The sequence below is a fragment of the Magnolia sinica genome, chromosome 12 (genome assembly GCF_029962835.1).
Source record: "Magnolia sinica isolate HGM2019 chromosome 12, MsV1, whole genome shotgun sequence".
NCBI classification, from domain to species: Eukaryota; Viridiplantae; Streptophyta; class Magnoliopsida; order Magnoliales; family Magnoliaceae; genus Magnolia; species Magnolia sinica.
The window spans coordinates 13,822,519-13,836,529 of NC_080584.1; the positions used below are offsets into that span (position 1 = coordinate 13,822,519).

At 39.5% G+C, this 14,011-nt stretch overlaps 1 protein-coding gene across 1 annotated transcript; it reads left to right on the forward strand.

Moving 5' to 3' along the window:
* Nucleotides 1–648: 648 nt before the first annotated feature.
* On the forward strand, nt 649–4,992 carry LOC131220956 (uncharacterized). Its single transcript, XM_058215985.1, has 3 exons — nt 649–822; nt 2,952–3,053; nt 4,266–4,992. The coding sequence occupies exons 1-3, from the start codon at nt 790–792 to the stop codon at nt 4,578–4,580; spliced, it is 450 nt and encodes a 149-aa protein (XP_058071968.1). The 5' UTR covers nt 649–789; the 3' UTR covers nt 4,581–4,992.
* Nucleotides 4,993–14,011: the final 9,019 nt, after the last annotated feature.

Below are 14,011 nucleotides of genomic sequence, written 5' to 3' on the forward strand. Positions count from 1 at the left end.
GATAAATAATAGATTGGGTCTATATAGCGCAAAATCCCCTTTCCGCTCATTTTAGGTAGATCCAAATCTCCAGTACTGGACCATACCATAGGAAACAATGGTCATTGGTGGGCCACAAAAGTTTTGGATCGAGCCGATATTTGTATGCTCTCTTCATCCAATGGATAGCAAATAAACATTTTCTAATGTTGGGTGTTCAATGACTTTTGTTTCTTGTCGTGTGGTCCACTCAAGATTTTGATCTACTTAATTTTTCGGACCATTCACAAAAATGAGCTGAAAAAACTGATAGACGGAGTGGATGTACAACACATACATCAATGATGGGGCCACGGTCGGGGACTCACTCACTAAAGCTGTTACCCGGGCTCACCTAATCCGCGCCCTGATCCACTGCTACATAGGTTAACCTACAACGCAATGTGTGTAGCCCAAGGTCCATATTCAGGCTTCCCATCAAGCCATTAGGTTTACTAATCATAAAATGTTTTCGGTTCGGGTCCATCCAGGGTGGGATCCATCAGATCAACAGTCCTGATAATCGAACTACAGGCCCCACATTTACTGACTAAGCAGCGGAGGATACTACACCTATCCTCAAGCTGAGGATCGTATGGTTCCTCTTCTCTAAAATACCCAAATAGGCATGCCTTGCATTCCTGCCAATCCTTCCTTTGAGCTCTTCAAGCTACTTCATACTTGCTGCAGTCTCTTGATTAGCTGCTAATCTCCAACACCATCGCATCTAACCGTTGATATTCGCGGCCTTCTCCATCAGCCATTGAAAGTATGCGCATCAGCCCACTGAAAAAGGAGGCCAAGGTATGATGATCTAACACCTGATTTAGGAGCATCTTTAGGCTTTAATTATCTCTACAAACGGGGGGTTGATAACCCCAAATGCATGTGTGGCCCAGCTGGCACGTCTATGATGACGTGTGACCCACCGTATAGATTGGGTGGCCAGGAAATCGGGCCCGTTCACAGTGTATGAAACAAGATGGATGGCAAAACCCAGTTTTTCTTTTGTTGATTTTTTTAGATTGTGGGCCCATCTGATGAGTGAACGATCCAGGATTTCTGCCCCTTTTTTTTTCCTTCTATTAAAACAGAAACCCGCAAGCGACTCGATTTGCGAGTTGCATGGATTAACCGAGTCAGCAAGGCGATTCGAAGAACTTGCCGAGTAGAAGCCGAGTCACGCTCACTGGCGAGTTTCGTGATGACTCAGTCAAGTTGACTCGCCCCTGTTTCGAGTCCAGTCACTGAGTTTTATAACTGTGGTCTACGGAGGTTCCACAAAATGTCCGAGTCAAATTTTTGTTGGACCTTTCACCACAGTAGATGATCCTGGCCGTCATTTCATATGCCGTGATGGATGGCTAGAATTGTGTTTTTCCATGGAAGGCAGATTGCGTCCTGCCCAGATCTGTGGAGGGGCCCACCGTGATGTATCTGCCGTCTATCCCTTTTCTAATATAATTTTAAGGCATGACCCTAAGAATGAGGCAGATCCAACGCTCCAGTGGACCACACCACTGATGACCCTTGCATTTAATGCAACCCAAGTGCCCAATTTGATGTGGTCCACTTGAATGTTGGATCTGCCTTATTCTTGGGCTCGTACTTTAAAATGATCCGAGAAAAGGTATGGACAGCGTGGATAAATAGATACATCACGGTGGGCCCCTCCATAGATCTGCCTGGACGGTAATCTGTCCAGCGCGGGCAGGACGCAATCCGCGTTCTTTTCCATGGTGGTTGTTGTCTGTACCTGCTGGACAGTCGAGACTGACGTACTGGATTTTGCAGATGCCCCCTGCAAATTGTAGCACCGTAATTTATTTCGGAGAAACAAGCCAGTGCTCGTAGTTGTATTGGGACACACCAATATTTCGATCAATTGATCTGCACCGTCTGTTGCATCTAGTAAACGGTCCATGGGCAACAATGTGAAAATCACACTGACAGAATGGCCTGATTCATCCATAAGTTGGCCTACTTGCTTACAACCATCCATTCTCCAACCAATGGATGATGGGATGGTTACGAATATCTTCCTGAAGTGATTCTTTAAAACCATTATCTGCATGTGTCTTATCCATGCTGTCCACCACCCAACTCCTTGATGGTAGAATTCTTGGTACCGACAATGCATGTGTTTTATCCCTGCTGTCCATCCATTTTGCCAGCTCATTTTAGGCCGTGAGCCTAAAGGCCTACCCTACACGTTGTTTTAAAAGTTCATTTTATGAGCCCCAAAAGGGGTGGATCAAAGGCTCAAGTGATCTACACCACGTGAAGGAGGGGGATTGAACTCCCACTGACGAAAGCTTAATGGGGATTATCTGGACCTTTATTTGCAATCTAAGGTTAGATAAATATGGACAAAGAAAAAACGTAAATATCAACTTAATCTTAAACTTTTGTTACTCCAGTAAGTTTTCAACTATAGGCTTCCTATACCTTATGCTTCCTATGTGGTCCAATTGAGCCTTTAATCTACCTCTCTTTTGGATTCATGGACTTAAATGATCTCTAAAAATGGATGGATGGCATGGATATTAAAACATATACATCATGGTGGGTCCAACATAACTCCTAACATGACCCTGTAGTCTCTAGATAGGTCTGGTGGGATAGTACTCAATACTCACCCCACACATACCTAAATGAAGGTGAAGGTAAAACGCAAATACCAGCAATCCAAAACCTCGTTGGCCTTTTTGAACAGTAGTAGGTGCTGGATCGCCTCTGTTTACTATGGTGCGGTTCACTTGAGCTTTGGGTATGCTTTAATTTTGGGCTTATAGCTATAATGTGTTTTACTTGGATAAAACACATGCATCACTGTGGGTCCCACAGAATCTTGTCAATATGATGAATGATATAAAAACATACAATTTATTTTTATTTTTCTCACATTTTTGAGTTATTATTTGCGGGTGTAGCAATCTTCGAGTCCACCCGCATCTACCCAACGCCTTGATGCGGAGTCAAAGCATGGTGAGACTGATTCCTCCACGCATGGTCAGAGAACGGTGGCTACTTTGGTAGGTCATGCTTTCACACGTATCTTTTATTTACTTTGGTAAGTAATGCTTTCACATGTATCTTTTATTTTTATTTTTTTTAAAAACATACACTCACAAGTGGGGCCCATGGTCCAGTGTAACTAAAAGGTGGCCGGTCATGTTGGAGATATCTTTCGCGAATGATCAATCCCAAGGTGGGTCCCACCAGACTAACGGTCTGGATCATGAGAAGTATGCCACCCACTTCTACGATAACTCAAAACCTTAAGGGCCACTTGGTTACCAACCTGTTCCATGATCTAGCACCGGTGTCCAAGTAGCTGTTACCGTCTACGAGGTAATAGAGGTGGGAAAAAGATTGTGAGGCACACCTAAAGCACACTGATCTATGTTGTTTTGGTACCCACCATGATGCATGTGTTTTATCCACTCCGTTCATTTATTTTGTCAGTTAATTTTAGGGGTTGGGCCAGAAAATAAGGCAAATTCAAAACTGAAATAAACCACACCACTGAAAACACTGAGGATTGAACACGTACCATTGAAAACTTCTTGGGACCACATAAATTTTAGATATGATATTTGTGTTTTCCTTCTATATAAGTCTTATGAACAGGTTGGATGACAGATAAACATCATTGTAGGCCCTAGGAAGGTTTCAACGGTGGACATCAATCTCCCGTTTCTTGTGGTGTGGTCCACTTTGGATCTGACTCATTTTTGGAGTCGTGCCCTAAAATGAGCTGGAAAAATGGATGGATAGTATTGATAAGACGCATACATCATGGTGGGACCCACAGAGCTTTGTCATTAGCTACCTGGCTGGTGTTCTGGTCACCAGCCAAACTGCGTCCAATCCATCGAATGAGAAAGCGGGCCCCACCATAAAAATCACCAATAAACTAATGGTTCATTTTCACATGCAACACTCAGATCATTAATTATAAATAATGTAATGATATTTGTTTTTGTCAAATCCATTTTTAAATATTTTAGTTGTTAAAATCAAAAGTTAATGCGGATAAGCCTATCCAAAGCATCAGGAGAGCATTTCTCTTTGGGGTATTGAAGATCCAACCGTTAAAACACTGGCACAACAAAACATCAAAATAAAAACCTTAAAAACTCACTAGAGGTGTCACATGCTTGTTTCTCCTAATCATCATGGTGGGCCACATGAATGATGGTGGGTCCCAGTAGCACTAAACGGTCCACTATTCTATACAACAGGAGCAACAAATAAAAGAATATGAGAAGCGGATGAAAGAACTGGAATATGAGGTGATCATTCTACAGCTGAAAGTGAGAGAGCTGGAGGCCAATGACAAGAGCCATCTGGCTTGCAAGGTTGAGGCGCACTCGCTAAGGAAAGATAAAGAAGCTGCAGAAGCATTGGCTACAGCTTACAAAGAGCAATTGAATAGTACAAACCGGCTCATTTCAAGGACCATTTCAAAAGGTTCGACTCAAAAGAGAAGAGAGAGCTCAGATGGTGATGAAAGTCTTAATAAAAGGCAAAAGACGGGAGTGGAAGGTGACCAATAGAAAGATGAACGGTGATGATCAAGCGAGAAGGTGCGCTGCTACGTGTACTTGCTCGAGTGCGCATTGGAAGCGCATGCACGTGAGATCAGAGCCGATCATCAGGTGATCTCCATTGTATAGATGCCATGTGTTAAGAATCAGACTGATCTGATGATTGGATTGGTTGGATTTTAAAATGTGGGATCTAGGAATTCGAGATCATGCGATAGGCAGCCCCTATTGCACGCACATGTGCCTTGTTTACACATGCGAGGTTGGAACTGTTTGGATGACCACCAAAAAACCAATAATTTTGTTTTGGCCCATTTTTTCTAAGGCAACGGTTGTCCAAATGTAAGACATAATCATAGTTAAGGATGGATTGTTTAGTTGTTAATGAGAGGATTAGAAGTCACGAGATTAGGGCTCTCAATGGAGTCGGTTATATCCGAGATCCGATTCGCTCCGAACCTGTACAATACAAAGTTGGATCTTAAAATAGGTTTTGATTAATTAAATGGACCGGATTCGGGTTCATAAAAATAAATTCGAATCATATTCGGGTCAGATCTGGATCTAGCGGTGAGATTCCATCGGATCCCCACTATTGCATGCTTTAAGTTGTCAATTGTTTCAACTTCTACTATAGTAAATTTAGTGTGGCTATTTGACTTCTACTCTTCAAGCTTCAATACTTCTGTATGATTTAAATTGAAAATATTCAAATGGTATCATTTTATTCTTAAATTAAATATATTATCTTATATATTTTTATATTTATAATGTGGTGAATTCGAACCATATTTGCTCCGAAAATGATGGCTATATGGATTTTTGAATCGAAAATGGACGTGGCTATTTATAAGTGGATATGATATGGATATCACCTTCAATCCGAGTTAGTTCCGAATCTGACTACAAATTTCAGACTTGGGTCCGATCCGCATTCCACCCATTGAGAGCCCTACATGAGAAGGAATGAAGTCCAAGACCACAAGTTATGGTTCACAAAGAGGATAACTTCCAAGTTATGCAGTGAATGCGACATCCAGCCTTCCAATAGACTGGTCCCAGCATGATGATCGCCTAGTAAAAAAATCAGCCTCATCCAATCATCCATCAAGTGGACCTCACCATGGAAAAAAAATGTAGATCCAATGATAAATAGAAAAATATACAAGTGTGATGCAGTCAATAAGTGGGTGTGGCTTATTTTTGCACATGGCAATCCTGATGGTGGGGCCAACCTGTTGGACGGATTGGATGGGTACAAACATGAAAGGTTAGAATTTATTTGACTGCTGGACCGTGACTTGAAACCTTATTGGCAATGGAGTTGATAAATGCATTATATTGCATTTATTTCATACAACGATTTTTTTCAGACACGGGCATCCAAACGACATTTTTAAGGTAAAAATAAATAAATAAATGCAGCAAAATGGATAGTGTCATGAAAAATCATTTCCAGATAAAATTAAATTTCAGAAACTGATTTTTAAATTATATATATATATATATATATATATATATATATATATATATATATATATATATATATATTTTAAAGTCATTGGAGAACTGCCGCAGTCATTCTCTATCTGTTTTTTCTTTTAAGAATGAAATCACCGTCATAGATCCAAGATTGAAGATGTGGCTTGCTGGGATGAGATCCACACCATTCGTTAGGTGTACCCTATTACATAGGGTACAGATTTGACTGTGCACGTTGATCAGACAGTTCAAGCCTTTGTTTAGTACCTTTGTTTATTGAATGTGGGCCACAACTTGTTTCAATCCATTGGTGCTCATTGATTGAGCGTTTGACTTTTAAATTGTGTACCAACATGGAAGGGCTCACCTGACCCTAGACGTAAGTCAGACCAAATTAGGTTGGTATCACTCTGGACCTATTTAATCAAACATGAGGCCACGTGTGTTAATGAATGGCTCATATTCAATTAAATTTGTATGATTAAGGTAGTGCGGGCATGCTAGAGTCATACTCAACTAGAGTTTGATTGAATGCTTATAACTCCATGCACCAAATTAGTCATAGAATCAGACTTGTGAAGGTGGGTGTAACTGTTGATTGTCTTACTACCAATGTTGCAACGATCATGCGATTTTGAAGGGGAGAGTTAGTCCTTCTGAGCTGATTCTTTTTGCCTTGAGCTAATGACTTCTATTTCAACAGTGATCTTCACATCCATTTGTTCTAATCTCGAGTTGTATTGGGCGACTAGCGCCAACACAAATATGATGGACATCTGCTTGATCATATGTGCAAAAATTTCGTTGAAGTCGACACCATGCTTCTATGCATACCCTTTTATGACTAATCTCGAATTGTATCTATCCTGCTTCTTCTTATAAATCGTCTACAACCGATTACTTTACACCCAACTGAAAGCTCCATCAGCTCCTACGTCTCATTCTTGTACAGAGAGCTCATTTCGTAATGCATGACCACCATCATCTTCTCAATATTTACATCATTTATTGCTTCTTGGAAGGTAGATAGATCCCCCTCATCCTAAATGAGGGCGAATGCAACATTCAAGTCATCTCTGTTTATGGCCGATAATCCGTGATCTCTCGGCAAATTCCTTTTGAGAAGTGGTTGCTCCACCTACTCATGTACCTCTACATGCGGCTCGAGCTCTGCATGTGTATCAACCTTTTCAATCTCGACATCAATGACTGCTGATTTCTCCAGTTCCTTTTGTTCTTCCTTACAAAACACATAATCCTTATCAAACCTGACATCTCAACTAATTATGATTTTTTGAGTAATTCAGTTATACAACTTGTATCCCTTCATTCCATCATCATAACCTACAAAAGTACGCTTCTTCATCATTTGATCTAAGTTATCTATTTCAACCGATGGTATATAAGAGTAAGCATCACAACAAAAAACCCGCAACTGTGAGTATTCAACATAATGACCACTCCACACTTCTTCTGAAATCTTACAGTTTATTAGCGTAAACAAGAATAGATCACCGGGTAACAAGCCGTTTTATGAGCCCTAGTCCATAGCTCCTTGCCCAATGCAGCATTACTCAATATGTTTTGAGTTCTCTCCAAGAGAGTCCTATTTATTCGTTCTGCTACACCATTCTGTTCATGTGTGTGACTCACTGTATTATGCCTTATAATCCACTTATCTTTACAAAACTAGTTGAATTCCTTTGAGGTGAATTTACCTCTATTGTTTGTCCTTAAAACCTTCAGTTTCTAGAATGTTTGTTTCTCAACCATTGTCTTCCACACTTTGAATCTACTGAATACACCAGATTTATTTTTTAAAAAATTAATCCATACTTTCCTGGAGTAGTCATCTATGAATGAGATAAAAACGATGACCACAGTAGAAACAACGTGCGATGAGTCTCATACATTCGAATGCACATACTATAGTACACCCTTAGAAACATGCTTTCTAGTCTTAAAAGTTAGTTGTGATTGTTTACCATATGTACAATACTCACATATATGAAAATCAACGCTTTTAAATACAAGAATCAGAGAACGATAAGAAAGTGCCTTCATATCGCGCTCGCTCATGTTGCCTAGATGCACATGCCACAAATGTGCTGATATGGACTCCTTTACAAATACCGTGGCTCCACCCGATATGATATTCCCGATCAACTTGTAAATGTTATCGCTCCGTTGTGTTTTCATTACTATGAGTGCCCCTTTAGAAACTTTAAAGGCATAATAAAAATATGTGAACTTACACCCAAGTGCCTCTAATACTTTAAGAGAGATCAACATTGAACATATTGATCCGAAATGTATCTCACCTCTATCAGGATATACTCCACCCCATTGAACATCTTGATGCACAATGAATTAACACTAACAACCATACATGTAATGTCATTGCCCGTAAACACCTATCCACCATCACATTCATTGTAACTGGTCACCGAAAAGTCATGTGGTGTGAAGCCCCCGTATCCAAAACTCACTCGTTGTTAAGATACCCATATTTGGATGTGGTTAGAACATCACCACTATCAATTTTCCCGTTGGATTCTACTATGTTGGCTTCCTTCTACGTATTATCAGAATTTTTTTACTTCCGTGCCTTGGAATTCCAACAATCATTATTCATGTGCCCTGTAATTCCATGATTCCAGCATTTCATCTTGTCATTCCCTTTCGATTTGGATATAGACTGAGAATTTTCATTTTTTCAATTAAAATTCATTCCCTTAGTAACCAAAGCATATGTAGAGATACCCTTGCCATTGTCTTTCTTTCTTAACCGCTTCTCATGAAGGGCTGAGATGAAACTCTCAACATCAATGGTATCCCTATCGTGGATCAACACATATACTAGATTATTGAAAGATGATGGAAGAGAATTCAAAAGAATTAAGGCTTGATTTTCCTCTTTCTTAATCTCCACATTCATCAGTTCATACAACAATTCACTAAAAGGTGCTCATGTGTTCATTGATATCAAAACTGTTTCTTAAGATACAGAAGATTGCCCAGAGATTTCTTCATGTACAAAGTATCAAGTTTCGTCCATATTCCCGTGACAATCTTTTAATCTAGGACATTATAGAGAATGTTGTTTGCTAGACACAATTGGATCGAGGTTATAGCCATCTCATCAAGTTCATCCCACTATTTATCACTTATACATGCAGGACACTTTGTCTTACCAAGGAGCGTGTGTTGTAATCTTTGTTGAACTAAAAGCCATTTCATCTTCACCTTACATAGTTCAAAATTGTTTCTATTAGCGAACTTTTTCGTTTCGTACTTCATGTTAGACCATTTCGTCGTCATGTTTCAGATTAGAACTCAAAACCTCAACTCTATCTCTGATACCACTTGTTGGGGATTGCATGAAAGCAAATCCAAATTCAATCAAATAAGACGAAATTGAAGGTAAACAAAACATGCAAATAACATGAATTTTAAGTGGAATAACCATTGCGGGAAAAAAAATGACGGCGTAAAGCGACAAACAATTCACTATGAAACGATATTTATAAGAGATGGATGAACTTACCGATCTGAACAATTCTAAAATACTTGATTCAACTCGTTAGTTGTTTGTGGGCCTGGTGTGATTCATTTATGACATCAATCTATTCATGTGACTCTTTTTACAAAGACGAAAGTACTCTTAAAAAGTCACGCTGCTTTGAAACTAGGGATCTGCCTGTGAAATCTCTATCAATATGGTGGGCCGTGCACCAGATGGATGGACTTGATGGATATGGTCCACTTAAGCCTGTGATTGTACCCAAAAGTGACATGACAAAATAGATGAACGGTGGGGTTAAAACCCATGCATCACGGTGGCCCCTGAAAGCTCTTGTGCGTTATAGCTGGAAGCGAATTGTGTACTGAGTATTTTAGAGCACTTTATCATACTGCTTAAACTATGTTAGGCCATCTATGAATTTATGTGGCTTATCCACGCCGTCCATCCATTTTTTTTTCTCAATTCATTTTATGAATTGAGCCCAAAATTGAAGGATATCCAAAGCTCAAATGGACCCACCAATCCTTACTCTTGCTTCGGTGGTAGACTCTCTGGACTTTCAACACCTGATCAAGGGTTCGAGTATCATAGGTGGTGAAATCCCATAACAGCGTGAGTGTGTGCGTGTGTTAAAAGAAAAAAAATGGACCCACCACAAAAAACAACATGTCTAACATTGAAACCTTCCTAGGACCCACAACGATGTTTATTTGTCATCTAGGTTGTTCATAAGGCTATATATATTGTTAGCTTGTTAATACACAACACTGTCAGTGTTGGATGTAGGCCAGTGGGGCCCACTCATGAGCAATCACTAGTGTGTGGGTCCCAAATGGTTTGGCTTCTTCCGGCCTTTTCCATTCGGATGAGATTTCAAATTCAATTTTGAATTTGATATTGTATAGGAGATAGAGAGAAGATCGGATAATCCGGTCTCATCTTATCTCCTTTCTTTCTTATAAAAAGGGATGAGCTTCTCTCGTAAAAAGATCATACGATAAACTGAGAGTATATAGAGAGATACAGTGTGCACTATATTCTGTCCATTTTAGCTTGTCCTTTGGACGATCTGATCCATAGATCGCAATCCAGGGCCACTTATACCGTAGGATCAGAGGTGTGAATAGATCCATCTGCTCCAATGGTAGATAGGCGGGTCGTTGGAGCGTCAATCTTCTGCTTTGTAAATGTTCCAAACATTGTGTAGACCATCAGATCTTGAGGGCTCACCTTTCGCGCTTCCCAACAGTGGTATCAGAGCATTTAACGGCGGATCTCCGATTATTTTCATTTAAAAAGGCAAGTGGCCTATCCTTTTTTTTTTTGGATTGGAATCCAAGGCTTTCAAATGGTATTGGTTCATGTATACCATTTTGTTAATTTAAGGATTGATCTAAGTAATGTACCACATGCGTGTACATCACAATAGAAATATAACACATGCGTGTACATCACAAAAATATGTCATACCGTAACTTTTGCCCTTGGGGATCTTTAGGATATGTTTTGCAACTTACTCTGCATAGAGGTAAACTTGATAGTAAAACCATTAAATGTGTGTTCATAAGGTACTCTATGCGTTCAAAGGGATACGTTCTAGTTTATGAGAACCATGGACGATAGATTGAGATAAAATCCCAATACGTAACCTTCGTTGAAAATAGATACCCAAGCCGAATGAACTAAAAGGTTCCCTTAGAATTTTTTTAAATACCCGATGTATCTCAGGAGAGTGGGCTCATCTTAAATAGAGAACTTGATTGTTTTACACTGCCCATTCGGGTATGTAGACTTTCAGATCTCATTAAGATGTTTTAACTGCTTTTATACTTTGAAAATTTATATAACATGTAAAAATGCTGATGATTAGTGTCAATACCTTAGATCATATCTAAATAGTTATACTTATGCAATGTAGAGATGGCCACCAAAGCATTAATCGCTGAACAACTGAAAGGACAACATTTCGACGGCAACAACTACGAAGACTATCTTAGCTGAAAACGAAAATTTACAAGAACATAGGGTTGCGATGACTTGCTATAATAAGTGGCAAAAATAAAATCGTTCAGCCTGTAATATCCTTCTTAGCACTATGCACAAAGAACTCATACCTACATATGAAGTACATGAAACCGCTAAGGGAATCTGGGAAGCACTGATAAATGCCTATGCACAGAAGTCAGATGCGAAAGTTTGGGCTATGGAATTAGAATTCCAGGAGTATAGGATGTCAATCGGCTGCACCATCAAAGATCATCTATAAGATGGAGCAAATGATAGGTGCCCTTAAGAATGTTGGGTGTAAATTGACTGAAAATCAAAAGATTATAGCCATGCACCCTTCCTTGCCTGAATTTTGGGCCCAAATCAAAAGAATTCTGAACCATACTGATTCTATTACTACGTTTAGAGACTTTTGTGGCCACTGGGTACGTGAGGTTGAAATGAATGCAATTCAGTAAGGTTCGGCCAAGGCCTTTATAGTAAAGACCCATAAGAGGAAAGCTAACTAGAAACGGTTTAAAGCTCGCAAGAAGACGAAAAAGAATAACCAAGAACAGAAGTTAACAACACCTCCTCTAAATCTCAAGAAGGGGAATGAAAAAAAAAGAAGCAAAAAAAGACCAATATAGTCTGCTTTGTTTGGAGAAATTCCGACCATTATGCTTGGTAGTGTACCCATAAAAAGACGGTAATTCCTAAGTCACTAGATACTTTGTATGTAGGTGTTTGTTTTGAAATCCTTTCCGTTGATAATATATCTAACGAGTGGATTTTGGATTCAGACGTAACAAAGTACGTGACACAGAGTCGTCGAGGACTCGAGGAATTCCGACCTATAGTTAAAGGAAGTTACAAGTTGTACATGAGCAATAATACTGTCGAAGACGTACAAGGGATTGGCCTTTTCCATCTCCGTAAGCGCATAAGGTGAACAATAATCCTCCATGATACTCTTTATGCACCGGGGATGCGTCGGAATTTAATTTCTGTTTTTACGTTATTATTTGATGGTTTTGATATTCAATTTTTCGGGATAAGAGTTTCTTTGAGACTGATAGATTGTGATAATGCTCCTCTTGCTTTATCTGCTATGTCGAATGAAACAGTAGTATGTGAATATAAAAAATGGCACGCGAAGTTAGGTCATATAGGAAAGGATTGTATGAGAAGACTAGTACGTTCTGGTTTGTTAGACTCTTTATCCAAAGTTGATCTGCCATTTTATGAACATTGTTTGTAACTTGAGAAAAAGATTAAAATCCCTCGATCTGATAGAGGTGGCGAGTATATATCTGAAACGTTTAAATCTTATTGTGAAAACGTTGAAATTGTTCAGCAGTACACAATGGCTTACACTCCACAACAAAATGATATTGCAGAGAGAAGGAATAGGACACTATTGGACATGGTAAGATCGATGATGGCATAAGTCAATCTCTCTATCACATTCTGGGGAGATGGAGTGTTAACAGCCGTCTACGTCCTTAATAGAGTCCCAACCAAATTTATTCTTAAGACTTCATATGAGATGTGTTCTGGGAGGATTCCTTCTCTGGCCAACCTACGCCCTTGGGGATCTTTAGGATATGTTTTGCTACCTACTACGCATAGAGGTAAACTTGATAGTAAAACCATTGAATACGTGTTCATAAGGTACCCTATGCATTCAAAGGGATACGTTCTAGTTTATGAGGACCATGAACGACAGATTGAGATAGAATCCCGATACGTAACCTTCGTTAGATACCTAACCCGAATGAACCAAAAGGTTCCCTTAGAATTTTTTGAAATACCCGATGTATCTTAGGAGAGTGGGAGTTCTACTTCTCATGATGATAATGCTCCTATCGTTCGTCAGGATGGTGGGAGGACATCTCAGTAGGCTCCTGAGTTACGTCGAAGCGAAAGAGGATTGATTCCCCGAAGATACTTCGATATTAAGGGGCAAACATTCTCTTGCGTTGCAGTTGATGATGATGAACCTGATTCGTATCAGGATGCATTATTATCTTCTAACTCGGCCGATTGGGTGGATGTTATGGACGAAGAGATCGCTTCTTTGGAGAAGAATAAAGTCTGAAAACTTGTTGATCTGCCTTTGAATCGCAAAGTGATAGATAATAAATGGGTACTTAAGATCAAAAGAAAGACAGATGGTCCAGTGGACAAGTATAAAGCACGATTAGTTGCTAAAGGTTTTACACAACAAGAAGACATTGATTACGAGGAGACCTTTTCACCTGTTGCAAAGTTCTCCTCAATCCGCATGATCTTGTCCATTGTCGCAAATTTAAATTTAGAGCTATATCAGATGGATGTAAAGACCGCATTCTTAAATGGTGACTTGGATGAATAAATATATATGCAGCAACCCATGGGTTATGTGGACAAAAAACATCCAAAGAAAGTCTGCAAGTTGTTGAAA

What these genes read in the sequence shown, in the direction of transcription:
- LOC131220956 (XM_058215985.1), top strand. Translation starts at nt 790, where the DNA reads ATGCGCATCAGCCCACTGAAAAAGGAGGCCAAG. An exon ending in CACTGAAAAAGGAGGCCAAG is followed by an intron (nt 823 to 2,951) that starts GTATGATGATCT and finishes TTGCGGGTGTAG; the next exon opens with CAATCTTCGAGTCCACCCGC. An exon ending in AGAGAACGGTGGCTACTTTG is followed by an intron (nt 3,054 to 4,265) that starts GTAGGTCATGCT and finishes TCTATACAACAG; the next exon opens with GAGCAACAAATAAAAGAATA.